General features: G+C 46.1%; 2 protein-coding genes and 1 long non-coding RNA gene across 3 annotated transcripts in view; 1 reads left to right on the forward strand and 2 right to left on the reverse strand.

The window, feature by feature from the left end:
• The window catches only part of LOC135806486 (uncharacterized), an 8,428-nt gene extending 2,404 nt beyond the window's left edge, over positions 1–6,024 (reverse strand). Inside the window, exon 1 of the long non-coding RNA XR_010551233.1 lies at positions 5,869–6,024. This is a non-coding gene — a long non-coding RNA (uncharacterized LOC135806486). The remainder of the gene's footprint in view (positions 1–5,868) is intronic.
• A 451-nt stretch (positions 6,025–6,475) lies between these two features.
• On the forward strand, positions 6,476–12,136 carry LOC135806477 (cGMP-dependent protein kinase 1-like). The gene is made up of 3 exons (XM_065320666.1): positions 6,476–7,828; positions 8,486–8,825; positions 10,889–12,136. Exons 1-3 carry the CDS (start codon positions 6,661–6,663, stop codon positions 11,469–11,471), a joined length of 2,091 nt encoding a protein of 696 aa, XP_065176738.1. The 5' UTR covers positions 6,476–6,660; the 3' UTR covers positions 11,472–12,136.
• Positions 12,137–12,681: 545 nt separating this feature from the next.
• Positions 12,682–16,369, reverse strand: LOC135806485 (ATP-dependent Clp protease proteolytic subunit-like). Its single transcript, XM_065320676.1, has 4 exons — positions 16,182–16,369; positions 14,364–14,723; positions 14,018–14,123; positions 12,682–13,473 (listed from the first exon to the last, which is right to left on the reverse strand). The coding sequence occupies exons 1-4, from the start codon at positions 16,272–16,274 to the stop codon at positions 13,349–13,351; spliced, it is 684 nt and encodes a 227-aa protein (XP_065176748.1). The 5' UTR covers positions 16,275–16,369; the 3' UTR covers positions 12,682–13,348.
• Between the last annotated feature and the right edge of the window lie 92 nt (positions 16,370–16,461).

Here is a 16,461-nt window from a genome sequence, read left to right on the forward strand (position 1 = left end):
ATGCACTTTGCCCATAGTTGAGCTTGCATCCAGGGTGAGTGGTACGAAAATGTTGGCCCCATGGCTTGTCGAGTTCCTGTCGTCTTGCCTCACCATTATGTTCTTCCAGGCGAGTTTCCAGAAAGCGGCCAGTCTCACCAACATATTGTTCCGGACATTCTTTGCACTTCAGCTGATATACAACATTCTTCTGCATACATACATCCTGTCCCCCGGATATACACGAGATACACGGCCCCTTTGGGCAACGTCTCTTTTTCGGTTGTAGCGGATTTGCAGCCTTGACACATAGAGGAGGAACGAGGGCGGAGCGACACAATGTGCGCCTCAGGCTACCAGTGTGCTCATATACGACTCTAACCGGAATTTTATACTTTCTGATTGCATGATGGTGAGGCAAGACGACAGGAACTCGACAAGCCATGGGGCCAACATTTTCGTACCACTCACCCTGGATGCAAGCTTAACTATGGGCAAAGTGCATCCTCTGCAGTTGAAGTAATAGGAAGAGAGCATGATCGAGCCCATCGCAAACTGTGCGAGGCGATTGAGATTCGTGATGCCAAGCCCCATGTGAACATAAGCACCGGATGGGGTTTGTTGTGAATTTTCTCAGCTTCCCCTGCTGCTACTTCAATATCACTGAATAATTATAATATGAGGCGGGTCACTCAAATCCATTCTGTTCCTGATGCCTTGTCGCGTCCCTGGTGGTAACAGTTTGGCATGGAAGTTTAACCTCATAGTGCATTGACGCATGGGCCTCCGTGCTCCCCTCCTGTAATGTGCTAGAATTAACACCATCATTATTTGGCATGTACCCTCACTTCGTAGAGCACAACAGCGCGCTCTTCTTCTCCATGATGTGCACAGTTGAACCTTCTCTCCCCCCTCTGTATAGAGGTGACATAACTCGCATCATTTTATTTTTTGGTGCTACACTCTGCGTAACGCCATTCACAGAGCACAATGCGCGCTACCTTCTGCTGCTTCTCCTCCGTGACGTGCTAATTGCGCCTTTTCTCTCTCACTGCCCCCCCCCCCTTCTGCATACTAGGTGACATAATTCGCATCTTTTTTGGCGCTACACTCTGCGTATATACTGCTCTTGTGTGGCTTCCACGGTATTCATTGTTATTGCCTGACGATGGCCAAGTGCCGAAACGTTGTAAAAATAACGGAACTGGTTCGGATGTGATGTGCAGCGCTATGGGAATGGGTGTGTCCACCCGAATTCTTTTCATAATTGCATTTTTGTCTCCGAAAAAGCTATAAACTGATTTTCTTTAGATTTTTACATCAGTCTTTCAACACATACCATGCATTGTGATACTAGTACGTTTGTTCGTAAAAGAGGCTTCGTCAGATGATAATAATAATAATAACAAGGACCAAGGAACTACAAGTTACACTATAATAGGGAGGTTTAGTCCCACGTAATCCGTGGGTACTTTACGTGTGTGTACCACGTGATACTCAGTGACCCACGTACAGACGTTTTCTGATTCACGACATACCGTGTATGGAGGCTCACCCACGTTCCGCCAGAATATGGGTGAAAATCAGAATGGAGCGCATTTTGCGAGCTGTGAGGGTGCTCAGCTGAAGAAATTTCTGAAGCACGAAATCAAAATATTCTATGAGCTTCTTAGGCCCGGGTAGCTTCGTCTTTGACCAGGTTTGGGCCTTTCGCTTCATGCTTTTGTTTGTTCCGTGTGACTAAACACAACATTGCAACGTGGATGCTCTTCATCCACTTTACGTGGATCACCCACGTACGCGTTTCCGTTACGTGGGAACTAAACCTCCCTAATGTCCACTAACACCACCAGTTACTAAACAATCAGCTCATGCGATAACATTGCACGACACTGATGTACTGACCTTCTACAACTAACTGGCTGGCTAACAGCTGTTATCGCATGAGCTGATTGTTTAGTAACTGGTGGTGTTAGTGGACATTATAGTGTACTTGTAGTTCCTTGGTCCTTTTTACGTTTTACAAATAATCCTTGGCTCTCCATCCGAGTTAATAATAATAACAATAATAATTTCTGTACCTGCTTGTGTTAAGTCTCTTTCTAGCAGATTAGTTGTATAAGAGATTGTACATGCATCATTGTGGATTTGCTGTTCACAGCGTTTCTCTCTCTTTTTCTTTGTACTCCCCATGGTCTTAAGTGACCCGGGATGCTGCATAATCCAGACACAAAACCAATAAAGCTGCCTCTCTAATAATAATAATATACTGGTATGATGAAGTGTATACAGTTTTACCTCAAGCCAGTACCAATAACTGGCAATAAGCATAGCTAGCCAGTCGCTGAGGCTGAGTTTAACACAATGTACATGACAATTTTTACCTAGGCTAAGGGCGAGGTTTCATCCCATGATCAGCTTGGGGCGAACATACAGGAGAGCACCGATTATCCGTACCCTTTAGGGCTCAGCGCTGTCCCCAGGGAGTTCGGATGAGGAGTATGCTCGGGGACAAGGGAGCGGTCCCACATCCATCTAAAACATGCACGCTCCCTCATAGTTTCAGCATGTCTTATTCTCTTCAGCAGTATGACAGGAGCTAGACACACCCCAACTCCTCAAAATGGCACTATGAAATAAATATTTACTCCAACCTGTTGCCATACATCCAGTGCACCAATTGAACGGTCGAATAGCCAAATTTCAGATGATCGGCATCCTACTGTGACACGTTCACATCAGGGAAAAGCAAGATACCTGCGAGCCGTTCTGCAATCCGAAAACAGACCGAATATTAGAAAAGTAGTTTTTGACTTCTTTGGTTGAACGTTCAAACGACCCACGTGCCCTTTGCTATAGGTTACGACCAATCAGCAGCCTCGGAGAGCGGGCTTTGATATTCCATCAAAGCCCGCTGTCATTGACAACCTGTACGAGAAAACCATCAAAGCTCGCTGCCATTGGCAACTGTACGACAAAACCATCAAAGCCCTGATCATGCCCAATCACAGTCTTTTCAAGGTGATCTGGCTATAAGAACAAGAAACCGATAGGGGTGGTGGTCGGGGATGCGGTGGCTCTCAACTTGTGGAGTTGGAAATCTAGCTCCAGCACCGCAGAACTCTCAGCAGTATGCAGCGTGAGCAAGGCGTGTATGGTCGAAGTGAAAATACTTCCGTGACTCTTCAGCCACGTCTGGCTCTTGACACGTAGTCCTGAGAAATTTCTCACGAAACAGGTTTTCGTCCACTCACATTACTTTCCCTTTGCTGTAATCTCTGTGTGAAACTTACGAACGGGACGAAAACGACATGCACTTTAGACTTGTGGAGTTGGAAATCTAGCTCCAGCACCGCAGAACTCTCAGCAGTATGCAGCGTGAGCAAGGCGTGTATGGTCGAAGTGAAAATACTTCCGTGACTCTTCAGCCACGTCTGGCTCTTGACACGTAGTCCTGAGAAATTTCTCACGAAACAGGTTTTCGTCCACTCACATTACTTTCCCTTTGCTGTAATCTCTGTGTGAAACTTACGAACGGGACGAAAACGACATGCACTTTAGACTTCAGGCTGCTCTGAAATCCCAAACGAAAGGCCGACATTGTCCACACTCGAGATCACCCAAAGAATGAAGCGAGTTTGATTCAAAATCAAAAAAAATGTTGGGGATCGTCTGAAGCATATTCAAGCGAGGTACAGTCGGGCTTGATGACTGATCAAAGTCCTCGGGCCCAGCCCTTGGGCCTACGGCCCTCGGGCTGGACCCTTGGGCTTTGATCAGCCATCAAGCCCTCTGTACCTCGCTTGATTATCTACTTCCTGCCTACATTGTAGGGTTGGTTCACATACGCCAAATCAGTGCTGGGGAGTAATAGAAAGGTGTTAGAAATAACAACAAGATACAAGTGCAATAAAACCACTAGAGGAAACGCAAAAAGGTAACAAGATTACGTAACCAAAGGCGAGAAGGCACTGAACGAAGTGTCAACCTACGAATACAACTTCAGTGGAATAACGTGCTCCTTCTGCTTACACAAAACTTACACAGCTTACACAGTACTTAAAGGGGAAGTTAAGGCAAAAATTAAAATTTCACCAGTTGTAGTCTTCGGGGTGCTGAGTCGAATGGTCGTGGTCCGAGGAAGCTGAGACGCTCCCTTCCTACTTGAATCCCAATCGAACTCGCGCACTTCCACCGAAACTGGGTGACTGCGCCCTACTAGATGGGGATTTGTATGCAAAATGTCACTAAAAGCGCCATTTCGTTCTTATAAAAGCATGGATGACCGCGATTGGCCCATATGTTGTAGTCTTTTGGACGCTCAGTCGAATGGTTTTGGTCCGAAAATGCTGCGATGCAGCGTTCCTCCTTTATTCCCAATCGAACATGGTTGAATAAGCGGTCACGTGCTCCTGCGTACGCCAGTCACCTGGTCACCGTGCCTGCAGGGTACAACTTACTAGCCTGTTTGACCTTTTTTGGGTGCAGTCCTGTCACTCGAGTTGAACCTAGGTGTGAAAGTTGTCGCCTGCTGGCGTGGTGACCAGGTGATTTGGGCACCCAGGAGCACGTGACCGCTTGTTCAACCATGTTCGATTGGGAATAAAGGAGGAACGCTGCATCGCAGCCTTTTCGGACCAAAACCAGTCGACTCAGCGTCCAAAAGACTACAACATATGGGCCAATGGCGGTCATCCGTGCTTTTATAAGAACGAAATGGCGCTTTTAGTGACATTTTGCATACAAATCCCCATCTAGTAGGGCGCAGTCACCCAGTTTCGGTGGAAGTGCGCGAGTTCGATTGGGATTCAAGTAGGAAGGGAGCGTCTCAGCTTCCTCGGACCAAGACCATTCGACTCAGCACCCCGAAGACTACAACTGGTGAAATTTTGATTTTTGCCGTAACTTCCCCTTTTAAATAATAACTTCAGTTTCTTTGGTTGTATCCTTAGTTCCGTATTTTTTCCCACTGATGATAGGAACAAGAAAATCGATTCTGGGTTTTCAATAATATTTTTTGTTATAAAATACACAGTAAATACATGTCAAACAAGTAACGTAGTTGCGTGATGTCTGCGGCCTTCATCCTATTCATAGCTATATTAAAATTATTATCTCCACGTAGATTATTTGTAATTCGATCTGTCGTTATTTTCGAGGTCGTTATACCCGATCTATAATGTACAGAAAGAACTTGCTAAACAACTTGGGCAACAGAATTGTGTCGCTAAACTCGATTTGTCGTTATACCCAAGGTCGTTATATCCAATCTCCACTGTAGTTGTAGATATCGTGAAAGCAACAGTCAGTACATCCTGCATTGTGTGACCCGTGCCACATTTGAGGCCAGAAACGTCCAAGAACAGGGCAATAGAAATTCAGCCAGGTTTTACAAAATTGGGACAGGTATGCCATGGCAAAATGTATGGACAAGCAGATTCCAAACCCAGATTTTTGAGATTCAAAGTGGGTTTTTGATCCTCAATTCGGCCCAAATCGGACTTTCAAAAGCCAGCGGGACTGTTTCCGATAAATGGACCAGGACTGTAGTGGTTTTCAGCCATGTACTTATCACTTCCTTGGTACTTTTCAATAGCACAATTTTGGTGTCGGCATATAAGCCCATGCCCGCGTACCATATATGCCCGTGTTCTTGTATTATATTAGCCCACCGAAATGTCCTTGTGAAACAGATACGCCCATGGGCTTATCCGTATCCGCAGGATTCTACGGTACTTTTTCGACTCCTGCCACAAGATTCCGAAAATACCGAAATTCGGAATTCAAAAACTCTCTACTTTTGTAGCTAGACTTTCTCTCTTTTAATTTTTATTCCCTCAAACTGATGAACAACAATATCACACTACACATGTACAATTCAAATCATACCTGTGGCCCAGGCCAAATATGACAGAGCGTCGAGGCGAAGAGCACCTACATCCACCGATTCCTACTTAGGTAAGTAATAGTTAGGAAGTGATTCGAGAGCATTTGACAACTCAGTCCATCATGTTTAGCCTGATTGCTGTTCTACTACCGTAATTACGTAACCATGGTAACGTCTTTGCTGGCTCGAATTTTCGTCTCCAGCTAGGGAGAAGAAAAAACTAACCCGTGTTACTTTGCTGGCCAAGCCTACTCTGCTGATCCCGTGCCGCATGCCCCGGCTAGCCTCGCCGCCTTACCTATCTTCGAGAGACGGTTCGCGGTTGTACTGCACTGCACCCTGCTACTGCTGCTGTACTTGTCTTTTGTTTTCAAGACTGATCCAAAAAAGGAAGTGTGTACAAGGGCTAGGGCCATTAGGGGGGGACGTGTAAAAACGCAAGCGGCAAGGTCATGCCATGGCCAGCGCAGGTGCATGACGGCGACATGCATACTTTGCACTCCGATCTGATCAACGCGCCACGCGCAGCACAAAGATCGGTACGATAGAAAAGGTCCCCACATCTATCAAGCACGACCGTCTTCTTTTGGCAACCGGCTTTTCCCTGGCGGAGATCGAGGTTGGACCCCTTCTTGCGCGGTGCAAACCCAAGACAGACGATCACTCTACATGCAGTGCAGTGGTCGACGAAACTCATGTCGCGGAGGACGTGAGTTAGGGTCTGGTGTTTTTGAAGAGAGAATAACCTCTCTGTTTGTGACCCTTTCGTTGAAATACTACTTACTGTAAGTACCATGGAGGACGATAGTTCAGCTCGTGTGAAGGAGCTCGAGCAGCTGCTCCGGGATGAAAAAGTTATTACTTCCCACTTGTCAGAGCGAGTGGAAAGACTGGAGGCGGAACTGGATGCAATGGTTGCCTCCACTGTGGTCTCTGCTCCGTCAGGGAACAGGAGCTTTCTCTCGAAGATCAAATCTTCGAAATCTGTGGAGAAGAAACCTATGCCACACAAGAAGATCGGAGTCATCGCTCGCCGTCCGTCTGAAAACACTGCGGCTGGTTTTAAAGTCAATCTGGTTGCCAAGGAAGAAAGTGAAAAGAAACTCATTCGTGAAGCCCTGAAAGTCAATCGCCTCCTATGTTCTCTTGAGCCTTCTCAAATCCAAGATATCGTGGATAGTATGTCCTTGAAGACACTTTCCGCCGGTGATAACGTCATTGAGGAGGGCACTGAGGGCGAAGAGTTCTATATCAGTGCCTCAGGCAAGTACGAAGTGTTTCTGAATGGATCTTCCATCAAGACCTTTGGCACCGGGGTAGTGTTTGGTGAGCTCGCTATTCTGTATGGTTGTCAGCGCACAGCCACCGTCAAGGCTCTAGCTAACACTACTGGGAGCTCAGAGCCGCATTCAGTGTGGTGCTTGGATCGTGCCGCGTTCCAGATGATCACAATGCGTGTGGGTGTGCTACGTCACCGCCAGTACTTGAGATTTGTCAAGCCCGTTTTCAGCCACATGAAGGAAGAGCAACTGGTTTGCTTAGTGGATGCACTGGTCGAGGAGCGCTATGCTGCTGGAGAGTTTATCATCAACCAGGGTGCGTTGGGTGAGACTTTCTACATCGTGCAAGAAGGAACGCTCAATGTAACACAACGTGAAAACAAGAACAAGGAGAAGGTGCTGCGATCACTGAAGGTAGGTGATACGTTCGGCGAGAAAGCCTTGGAAACTGATGATGTGCGCACAGCTAGTGTTGTTGCTGTCAGTGACTCTACAGTCCTAGCTCTTGACCGGGCAACATATTTCAGACTCTTTGGACGTGACGGTAAGCAAGAGTCCACAGCTGCAACAAGTATTTATGAAGCTGACCAGCCTTCGCCTGTATCGTCATCGCAATCAACCGATGCAGAGCTCAGCAATTCAAGTATCACAGACTTCAGTGTACTGGGAAGACTGGGAGCAGGTTAGTACGGCATGTGTGTTTGTATGTGTGCCAATCTCTTTCTCTCTCTCTCTCTCTCTCTCTCTCTCTCTCTCTCTCTCTCTCTCTCTCTCTCTCTCTCTCCCCTCCCCCTCTTCTCTTTCCACCCACGAGCTTTGCCACCATCCATTGTATTCTCTCTCCAGCAGGGATGCAGATGTTGATAACTAAACTGCAGAGTGCGACCACTTTGTGAATGGTCTCAGCAGTTTATCGCCATATGCTAAAGTTGGGCATTTATATATCTAGCGGTTTTATATCCATATTTAGCATATTCAGCATATTTAGCGTATGTGCTGCGCGATCACTTTGGGGGGGGGGGGGGTCCAGGGAGCCTGTGCATGCCCATAGTGCCTGTATATGGAAGCAATATGGGATGGGGAATATACTCTTGACTCTTGTGGCGTGCATCTCAAATCACCTAAACAGGACCATTTCTTCCTCCGCAAAAGGGGGCAAGAAGTAAAACCAGGAACATGACTGTGTGCTTGAAAAGTCGTTGTCCAGCCCTCCCGATACACCGTTATTATGCTACATAAGCCATGTGCTCAATCGCCACGCAAAGTGGTCATTGGCTGCCCCAGCCATGTATTGCTTGGAATAAAACTAAAACTAAACTCTGCGTGTCTGCCTACTCAGGTGGCTTTGGACGTGTGGATCTCGTCAAACTCCAGAACACGGATCGTACCTTTGCTCTGAAATGCCTGGCAAAGAAGGAGATTGTAGCCCGCAAGCAGCAGGCACATGTGTTCTCTGAGCGTGACTTGCAGGCATCAATTACGCATCCGCTGATCGTTCGTCTCTACCGCACATTCCGCGATGCACGCTATCTCTACATGCTCTTGGAACCTTGTCTTGGTGGAGAGATGTGGTGTGTTCTTCGCCAATGCGGACGTCTCACCGAATGCGAAGCACGGTTTGTTGTCGCTTGTGTTGTGGAGGCCATCGCTTACCTCCATCGGCGCCACATTGTTTTTAGGTAGGTGTTAGAGAGGTACTAGTACATGTACTGTGTTGTCCGGAGTATAAGCCGCACTTTTATAAATATATACACTCAAAGTTCACCCCAAAAAAGGGGGTGCGGCTTGTACTCCGATGATCAAATTATTAAACAGTGATAAATAGGATGGATGTCTGTATTTTGTGGCAAAAATGGTAGGTGCGGCTTATGCTCCGGAAATATGGTAGTGCTAGCAAGAGTACAATAACCTCCAAGAGTGTGCAACTACAGTCTATGGGTTCCGCGATGACAGAATTTCACATTACATGGCAAATCCGTATACACTGTCTGCACCCTGTGCATTTATCTGAGGTGACTTTTGTAACACTGCTTTGGGTACAGCTCTCTGGTCACTTTGCACTGTTTGCTTGCCTAACCTACTGAGCCATGCCATGTAATATGAATGCAGCACTAGATAGAGGAAGTGCAGGTAGTTTCACTACAAATAATTATAAGTGGGGAAAAATCACAGTTCGCATGAGGCTCGGCTAGAAGCCGAGTTTTCCACCCTCTAGGATCAAAGCACAGATGCAGCTCCTAAGCGGTGGGAGGTGAGTAGATCACACCCACCACAAAGTGGTCAAAGACCGAAATCCCATTCACTTCATCCATGTTTCCCTCGTACCAGCTACGAGTTCCCAATCAACTGTGGAAATAATGCTCGAATCTCTCGCAGAAAAGTTGTTCTGCTGATATATGTGGAAGTCTGGTGCAGTCGAGGTCCATTTCCTGCAAATGACTGTATGAGAAGGCTCAGTTTGTGTCACATGCCTGCTTTACATTCAGTGCTGCGAAACACGAGTTTCGTGCTTTCAGAAAGTACACAACGGTTTCCGAACATTTTCACTTCAGGTCTGTATCTTAGGGTGCGTTCCTAAAATCTCATTGAGAAGTTTGAGACTCTGCGAAAGTTGGAGATGTGTTCTAATACCCTATTTTCTCTGAGCCCGGAGTTCTTATTTTTTCAGTGACAGCTCTACCCGTGCTACTATTAGAGACTGCTATTGTTGGAGAAATTGCTTTTATTTTTTCAATGCTCCACTATCAAGCCAACTCCAGTCTATATAGGCATAAACTGACCATATCAAGACTGATTTTCTCAACCCTAAACTGAGGAATGTTGTTAAAACTGATGTTTCACCATAGCATGGGCGCCAGGAAGGAAGTACATGTAGTAGACGAAGACCTCCTTACTACGTTCTTGGCATGCTGTACTGCTGTGTTATATGCAGTCAATATACGTGCTGCATACTCCAATTGTGGCCCGCACTACTATTGGAGACTGTGCTCTTATTATTTCATCCAGCCCTTACACCGGGTCATTATTGGAGACCTGGGCTTTTATTAGAGAAAACGCGGCATCCCCTCAGGATATTAGGAGATTCTCTCAATCTTGCAGAGCTCTCCGAACTCCGGCGGTGCTTGACATTTGATTGAGATTCCTTCATTTTTGGATCTACGCATAAGGTGCTGAGAAGTAGTGCATACCGTAATTCCGCGCATATAAGCCCATGGGCTTATATGTGAAATAATGCAGTTTGGGGAGAAAATATCCAGTAAAACATGTTCCTTTTTTAGCCCATGGGCCAATATTCGAATTTTGAGGGTTCACGAAAAAGTACAAGTCCGTGCTCATAGTGGGCCTACCATACTCTACTGGTAAACTGCACTGAACTGCTGTACCATGGTAGGAAGAGTCCATTTTGTGAAAAATTCTACTTGACACGTGAGGTGCATTTGTGTCTGTTTATTAGCCCATGGGCTTATAAACGGAGGTGGGCTTATATCCGGATATAGGCCCGTGGGCTTATATGCGCAGAATTACGGTACATTTCTAAAGAAGATTACCAATACTGCATGAGGCTGTTATTGGTGAATCATGTAGCATACAGTTGGAAGCTTAGTTGAATGCTGTGTGCTTTGGTTTTGTGTCAGTGGGGTGTTTCGGTTAACAGTTGTTGGTTTTCCAGACCGACCTATGAGGATGATGTAGATTGTGATCTGGAAATATGTGTTTTTCTATGTTATTTTCTGGCTTGCAGAGACCTCAAGCCAGGTAATTTGATGTTGGATGGCACTGGCTATTGTAAGCTTGTGGACTTTGGTTTCGCCAAGTACCTACCACCGTCTGTCCACAAGACGTGGACATTCTGTGGCACACCGGAGTACATGACGCCTGAGGTGATTCTGAACCGCGGCCACAACTTCAGCGTTGACTACTGGGCCATTGGTATTCTCATCTTTGAGCTGCTAAGTGGATGGCCACCGTTCTCCTCCTCTGACCCTCTATTCACCTACAACCAAGTGCTAAGTGGATTTGAGCAGGGCAAGCGATTCCCTGCTGTTGACTTCCCTGCCAAGGCCAAGGATCTGGTACTAGCCCTCTGCCAACATCGACCAACTGAGCGGCTTGGTGTTGGCACTGAAGGAGTGGATGCAATACGCCGCCACAAGTGGTTTGGTGCATTCAGTTGGATTGGTCTGCGAGAGCACACACTAGACCCACCTATCATGCCAGAGCTGAAGGGCAATGATGATCTGACGAACTTCGACCAGAATGCCGCATCCAGGAATCAGAAGAAGACGCCTCCAGAGGACTTTTCTGGTTGGGACGAAGGGTTCTAATTTGAGCTGTGTCCGCAACACGACCTAGTGACACTGCTGGGTTGCTATGAATAGCCATGGCATACCATTGTCCTGTTCTATCTGTTCGGTCGCTAGGTCCTATTAGTTCTGTTCATATGCTGCAATCCAAGCCCCTCTTGGTCCTCTTTTGTAATTAGTCAGAGTCTCTCATCATGTAGCTGGCTGCAAATTGTCCGTAACTTCTGCACCCCTGGCCGGTATTGGCATGATTGTTAGCTCAAGAAGCGCCCACTCCTCACACTCTTGATGGTCTGGTACTGCACTTGTGTACCGCACACCCGATTTCATACACACTCATTACAATACCTGATTCCCACATATGGCATATGGCATGACCTTGTACATGTAGATCCAAAAGATGAATAATAATTATTATTACTAATAGTCTTTATCATGAATGAAAGCAGGCACAGAATCATTACACACTTGACTCGCTTGTTTCTTCCAGATGACTTTGCTTGTATTTCCTTGCTGCATCTAATCATTATCCTTTTATCGTGATTTTGGTCTTGGGTGCACGTTCAATTACGGACATCATCCTCCTCATTATGCATGTGTAACTTATCCCTGTTGTCAAACTATCGATGGTGCCAAGACTCAAGAGTACAGTACTGCACAGAAAGAACTTTCCAGTGAACATCTTTTTTAGGATGCAATGTGAGGTGTACACGTACTTTCAGTCGTGCCCTGTATAGACCACTCGCCAGTGGTGGACATGTAACATGTAAGTCATGTACCAGCAAACACATTTGGCTGGCTGACAGAGTTGTGCAAACGTTGGAAATCGCGCCTGCAAGGAGCCTCACCATCATGAGAATGTCAAGTTGAATTTCTGTCGGGACATACATGCAGGAGAAAGCACACTCTGGGAGTTGTGTGTTCCTGATAGGCCAGGGTATTTTTCTTGTTGCGGCATCTCACAATATTCCCTAAAACAAGGGTGCATGAAACCAAAGCTGTGCTTGATGTCATGAACTTGCAGCTAGCAAGAAGACATGCACAGACGTGGCTTGTAGGCTTGGGTGTGATTCCCTGCTGTTATGTGCAGTGCACAGAAGAATCAGTGACTGCCTCAGTGTGGCTAAATTGATTTTCTGCACTACTTTTCCATGCATTGTGCTACCTAAAATTCTTGCCATAATCATCATCTGATTTATAGATCAACAAATCACTCATACCAGCACCACAGTCAACTTCAATGTACATATTTACATGGGCTTTGAAGAAAAAGAACAATAGCTGGTGAAGATCGTCGGTTAGGAAAGGCAAGATCAGTAGCCATGACCATACGGGAGAAGAGTGCCTCTGCCAAGTTCCTTTTCTATAATAGATGATATTAAATTGTGATCAGATCACAACTCATGTAAATTGATTCGGTTGTCAAATGTTGATACAGTTTGCAGAATCTGCCCTGTAGCAGAAGCCCAACTGGAGTTCCCCCTGGGCTAAATGGAGCTGCCCGCTGTTATTGCGATAAGCAACATTCAAAACAACACTGGAAGTCCTCTGCTCAAGCTTTGGTCATTTGCAGATAGTGACAATGCATGCCTCAGTAGATGACGGCTTGGAGGAAGAAGAGCTTGTAGGCAACAGGGTGGTGTACAAACCAGTTGTACACATCTCTCTGGTAAACAGTCGTGCTTCATCGACTGGCAATGTGGAAAGGACAAGCAGTCTTCATCGACTGGCAATGTGGAAAGGACAAGCAGTCTGTCAAATTCTTCATCGACTGGCAATGTGGAAAGGACAAGCAGTCTGTCAGACTCTTCTGTAGCTTGATCACTCCAGCACGCTGCGCACACTGTGTAGGTCACCTACAGACCATAGGCACGCCGGCGGCTGCAGAAACATGTGTTTCATATTTCAATGCGACTGCGAGGCTGCGTATTCTCCGGCGATGTCTTACCGACCACACTGTCTATTAGACCAAATGCCCGTGCCTCCTCAGCAGACATGAAGCGGTCTCGTTCTGTCACCTCATCTGCAGGACGAGAAGAAACAAGAAGACAGTCACATGAATTAGTGAATCTTTCCAGATGAAATTAGCACACTGTTGTCCAGTGGAAGGTTCCTGCAGTAATCATAGGAGCTGGGGATGCAATGGCAGCACTCCAAAGTATGCTGTGCCTATGCTACAGATATCGGGTGGAACAAAGCCTAAAGAAAGGGGTGTATAACAAACAATCTGTGCTTGTGAATGGCACTGGAGGCTCAAAGTAGGAAAATTCCATACAACTTACTAAAACTTCACTCATCCGCACACCCCAGATCTGTGCACCCCTGTCTACCGAGCACCATTCTGACCCCTCGTGAGCCACAAGAGATGACTTTTCAACGAAAAACAGCACGTAAAAATACTGCAGATTTAATAGTATAAAAGCTTGTGATTACTTGCATGCAAATAGCATGTATGTTCTGAGTTGCGGGCAGTTCCTAGTTACGGGCAGCCCTTTCCCAACATGTCCGGATAAGGAGAGTTCTATTGAACGTCTGGAAGGGCAGTAGTTCCAAGTACTAGTACCCACCAATGTGCTGCTCTGATTGACCAGTGTGGAAGGCAAGAATCTCGTTCATCTTTGCACGTGTCTTGGCCATTTCCTCGGCTTGAATGCGAATGTCGGTGGCTTGACCCTGCAGGTAATGAAATACACACCATCACAATGTAAAGAGCAGTTGCGCAACATGATCAATATCTCTTCCTGCAACAAGGGCATTGCGAGCAGTAACCATACGGGAAGATGAGAACTGGACGAAGGATTGCATCATCTAGCCAAATCACTAATTACACACACAATTTACAAAAGCAAGAGCGGACAGACTGACATGGCATACAGCGCAGATAAACAAAGCAGACGTGGCTAGGATCAGTACCTGAGCTCCACCAATAGGCTGATGAATCATGATTCTGGAGTTGGGCAGGGAGTGCCGCTGGCCAGGCTCTCCTGCCGCAAGGAGCACAGCGCCCATACTAGCTGCTTGGCCGACACACCATGTCGACACTGGCGGCTGGATGTAGCGCATTGTGTCATAGATAGCAAGTCCGGACGTGATGACACCACCGGGAGAGTTGATGTACATGTTGATAGGTTTACTACCACTCTCCTTCTGAAGAAAGAGCAACTGTGCCACTACTCGATTGGCCACATGATCGTTGATCGATTCCATTACGCACACAATTCGTTCCTTCATCAAGCGGGAAAATATGTCGTAAACCCTCTCATCGCCTCGCTCCTGAATCACACACAGCATGGAAAGGAAAAGACGAGTTGAAAAACTCCGCAACCTATGGTACCGTGTACACAGACTACAAGCAATGGGCACTAGTATGTTAGTGTGTGCCACGGATGGGCAAGTGTGAGTCCTATGTTTCATCCTATTTCACTACACTATGTCTCAGTAGCCACTAACCAGGCCTGAGGGCCGCATCAGCTACGTAAGAGCAAAAGCAAAAGTAGTTGCCAAGGACTGTAACTATTGTCCGGGGATCATATCTGCACTGTTTTCACTTAACATTCTGACAAAATTAACCCTACAGATTATACTAGTGATGTAACGAATAGTCGATTATTCGAATTTCCTCGATCTCTTGGACCTCAACGAATAATCGATCGGATAAAATCTAGGTCGAAGGTTCGAAAATTCGAATACTCGCGGGCGGGCCATACCACACGCGCGACCCTAGATCTCTTGACTTGAATGCATAAACTTACTCTGTACTGTGTTGCAGACAACGACTAGACTACACCCGGTAGACCATGGTATACTCTACTCTGACTCGAGTCGGAGCGCTTGTCTTGTGTCTTGTTCTTGATAATTGTCAATAATGAATTTTCTTGTCAAATAGTAGAATAATCGTTCGTTCGCTTGGGTGGTATTCGCTAGATTATTCGTTCGTAAAAAAATCATGGTCCGTTACATCACTAGATTATACCCTGAATATTAAAACAACTAAAAACTGGAATGTGACATTTTGAGGAGAGGATTCACTGGTGTGGCTCTGACCCCGGCAAATACGGTATACATATATTACCACCGCAGATATCCCCCTCCTCTTACATCATATGGGCAGCTTGGGACCAAAGGGTTTGCGGACACTTGCCCAGCTCTCAGAACCTACCCAAGCACGTGTGCCCAATCACCGCCAAAGGACTAGGCGGACGATAGACAGCTGCGCCCGGATCTGGAGAGCTCACTTATATTGGCTAGGTAATGTCTTGTGATTGCTCTTAAGAGCAAACTGCAGTCGGAAAACCCAGTTTCAACCGTTTGCTTGGGTTTCTCTATGCCAACCAGCTGAGTCACACTACTGCACCTGAAGAATTCTGGACTTAGCTTAAACAAAGGGGAGGGGTGGTACGTAGAAGAGCGTCCCCGATAGCAACTTGTGCTTTTGTTGTTGCATGTCATTTTACTGTGATGGAACACCACTGCAGCATAGCACCAAGCCCATCCAACAAGGTTACCTCTCTGAGTCACTGAACGTGTGAATTGTAACGTGGATTGTGAAGTGATGAATAGTACGGTCTGTGTGCTACAAAATCAATATTCTTTATATAAAGAGTTTTAAATCTTGAAACACAGTAGAATGAACTGTGGTGGGTGGAATATAATGATCATGCAGGTGGTATAAAATCAACATTTCAGGTGCAATTCCATCTACGAAATACTGTAGGTATGCATGGGTCTTACCGATTGCTCAATGACATATGGCACGTAAGTCCTGACTGACGCCAACGGCTTGGGAGAAAGTAGCCTGCGACAGCCTAGTGACAAAAGAGCCATGGCTCACTAATAACTATGAGAAAGACAAAGAAAGGAGACTGCACAACCAGAAGAGACTACAATCACTTTCAAAATTTCTTATTTTCTCTTTTCGAATGGTGTACACTGGTACGTGCATGCGATTACGTCATTGATCTTTGTCCTTACAGAAAAGCTTTTTCATGTTTGATTTGTTTGTTGTGCATGT

This window comes from Sycon ciliatum, chromosome 1, assembly GCF_964019385.1.
Source record: "Sycon ciliatum chromosome 1, ocSycCili1.1, whole genome shotgun sequence".
Lineage (NCBI taxonomy): Eukaryota > Metazoa > Porifera > Calcarea > Leucosolenida > Sycettidae > Sycon > Sycon ciliatum.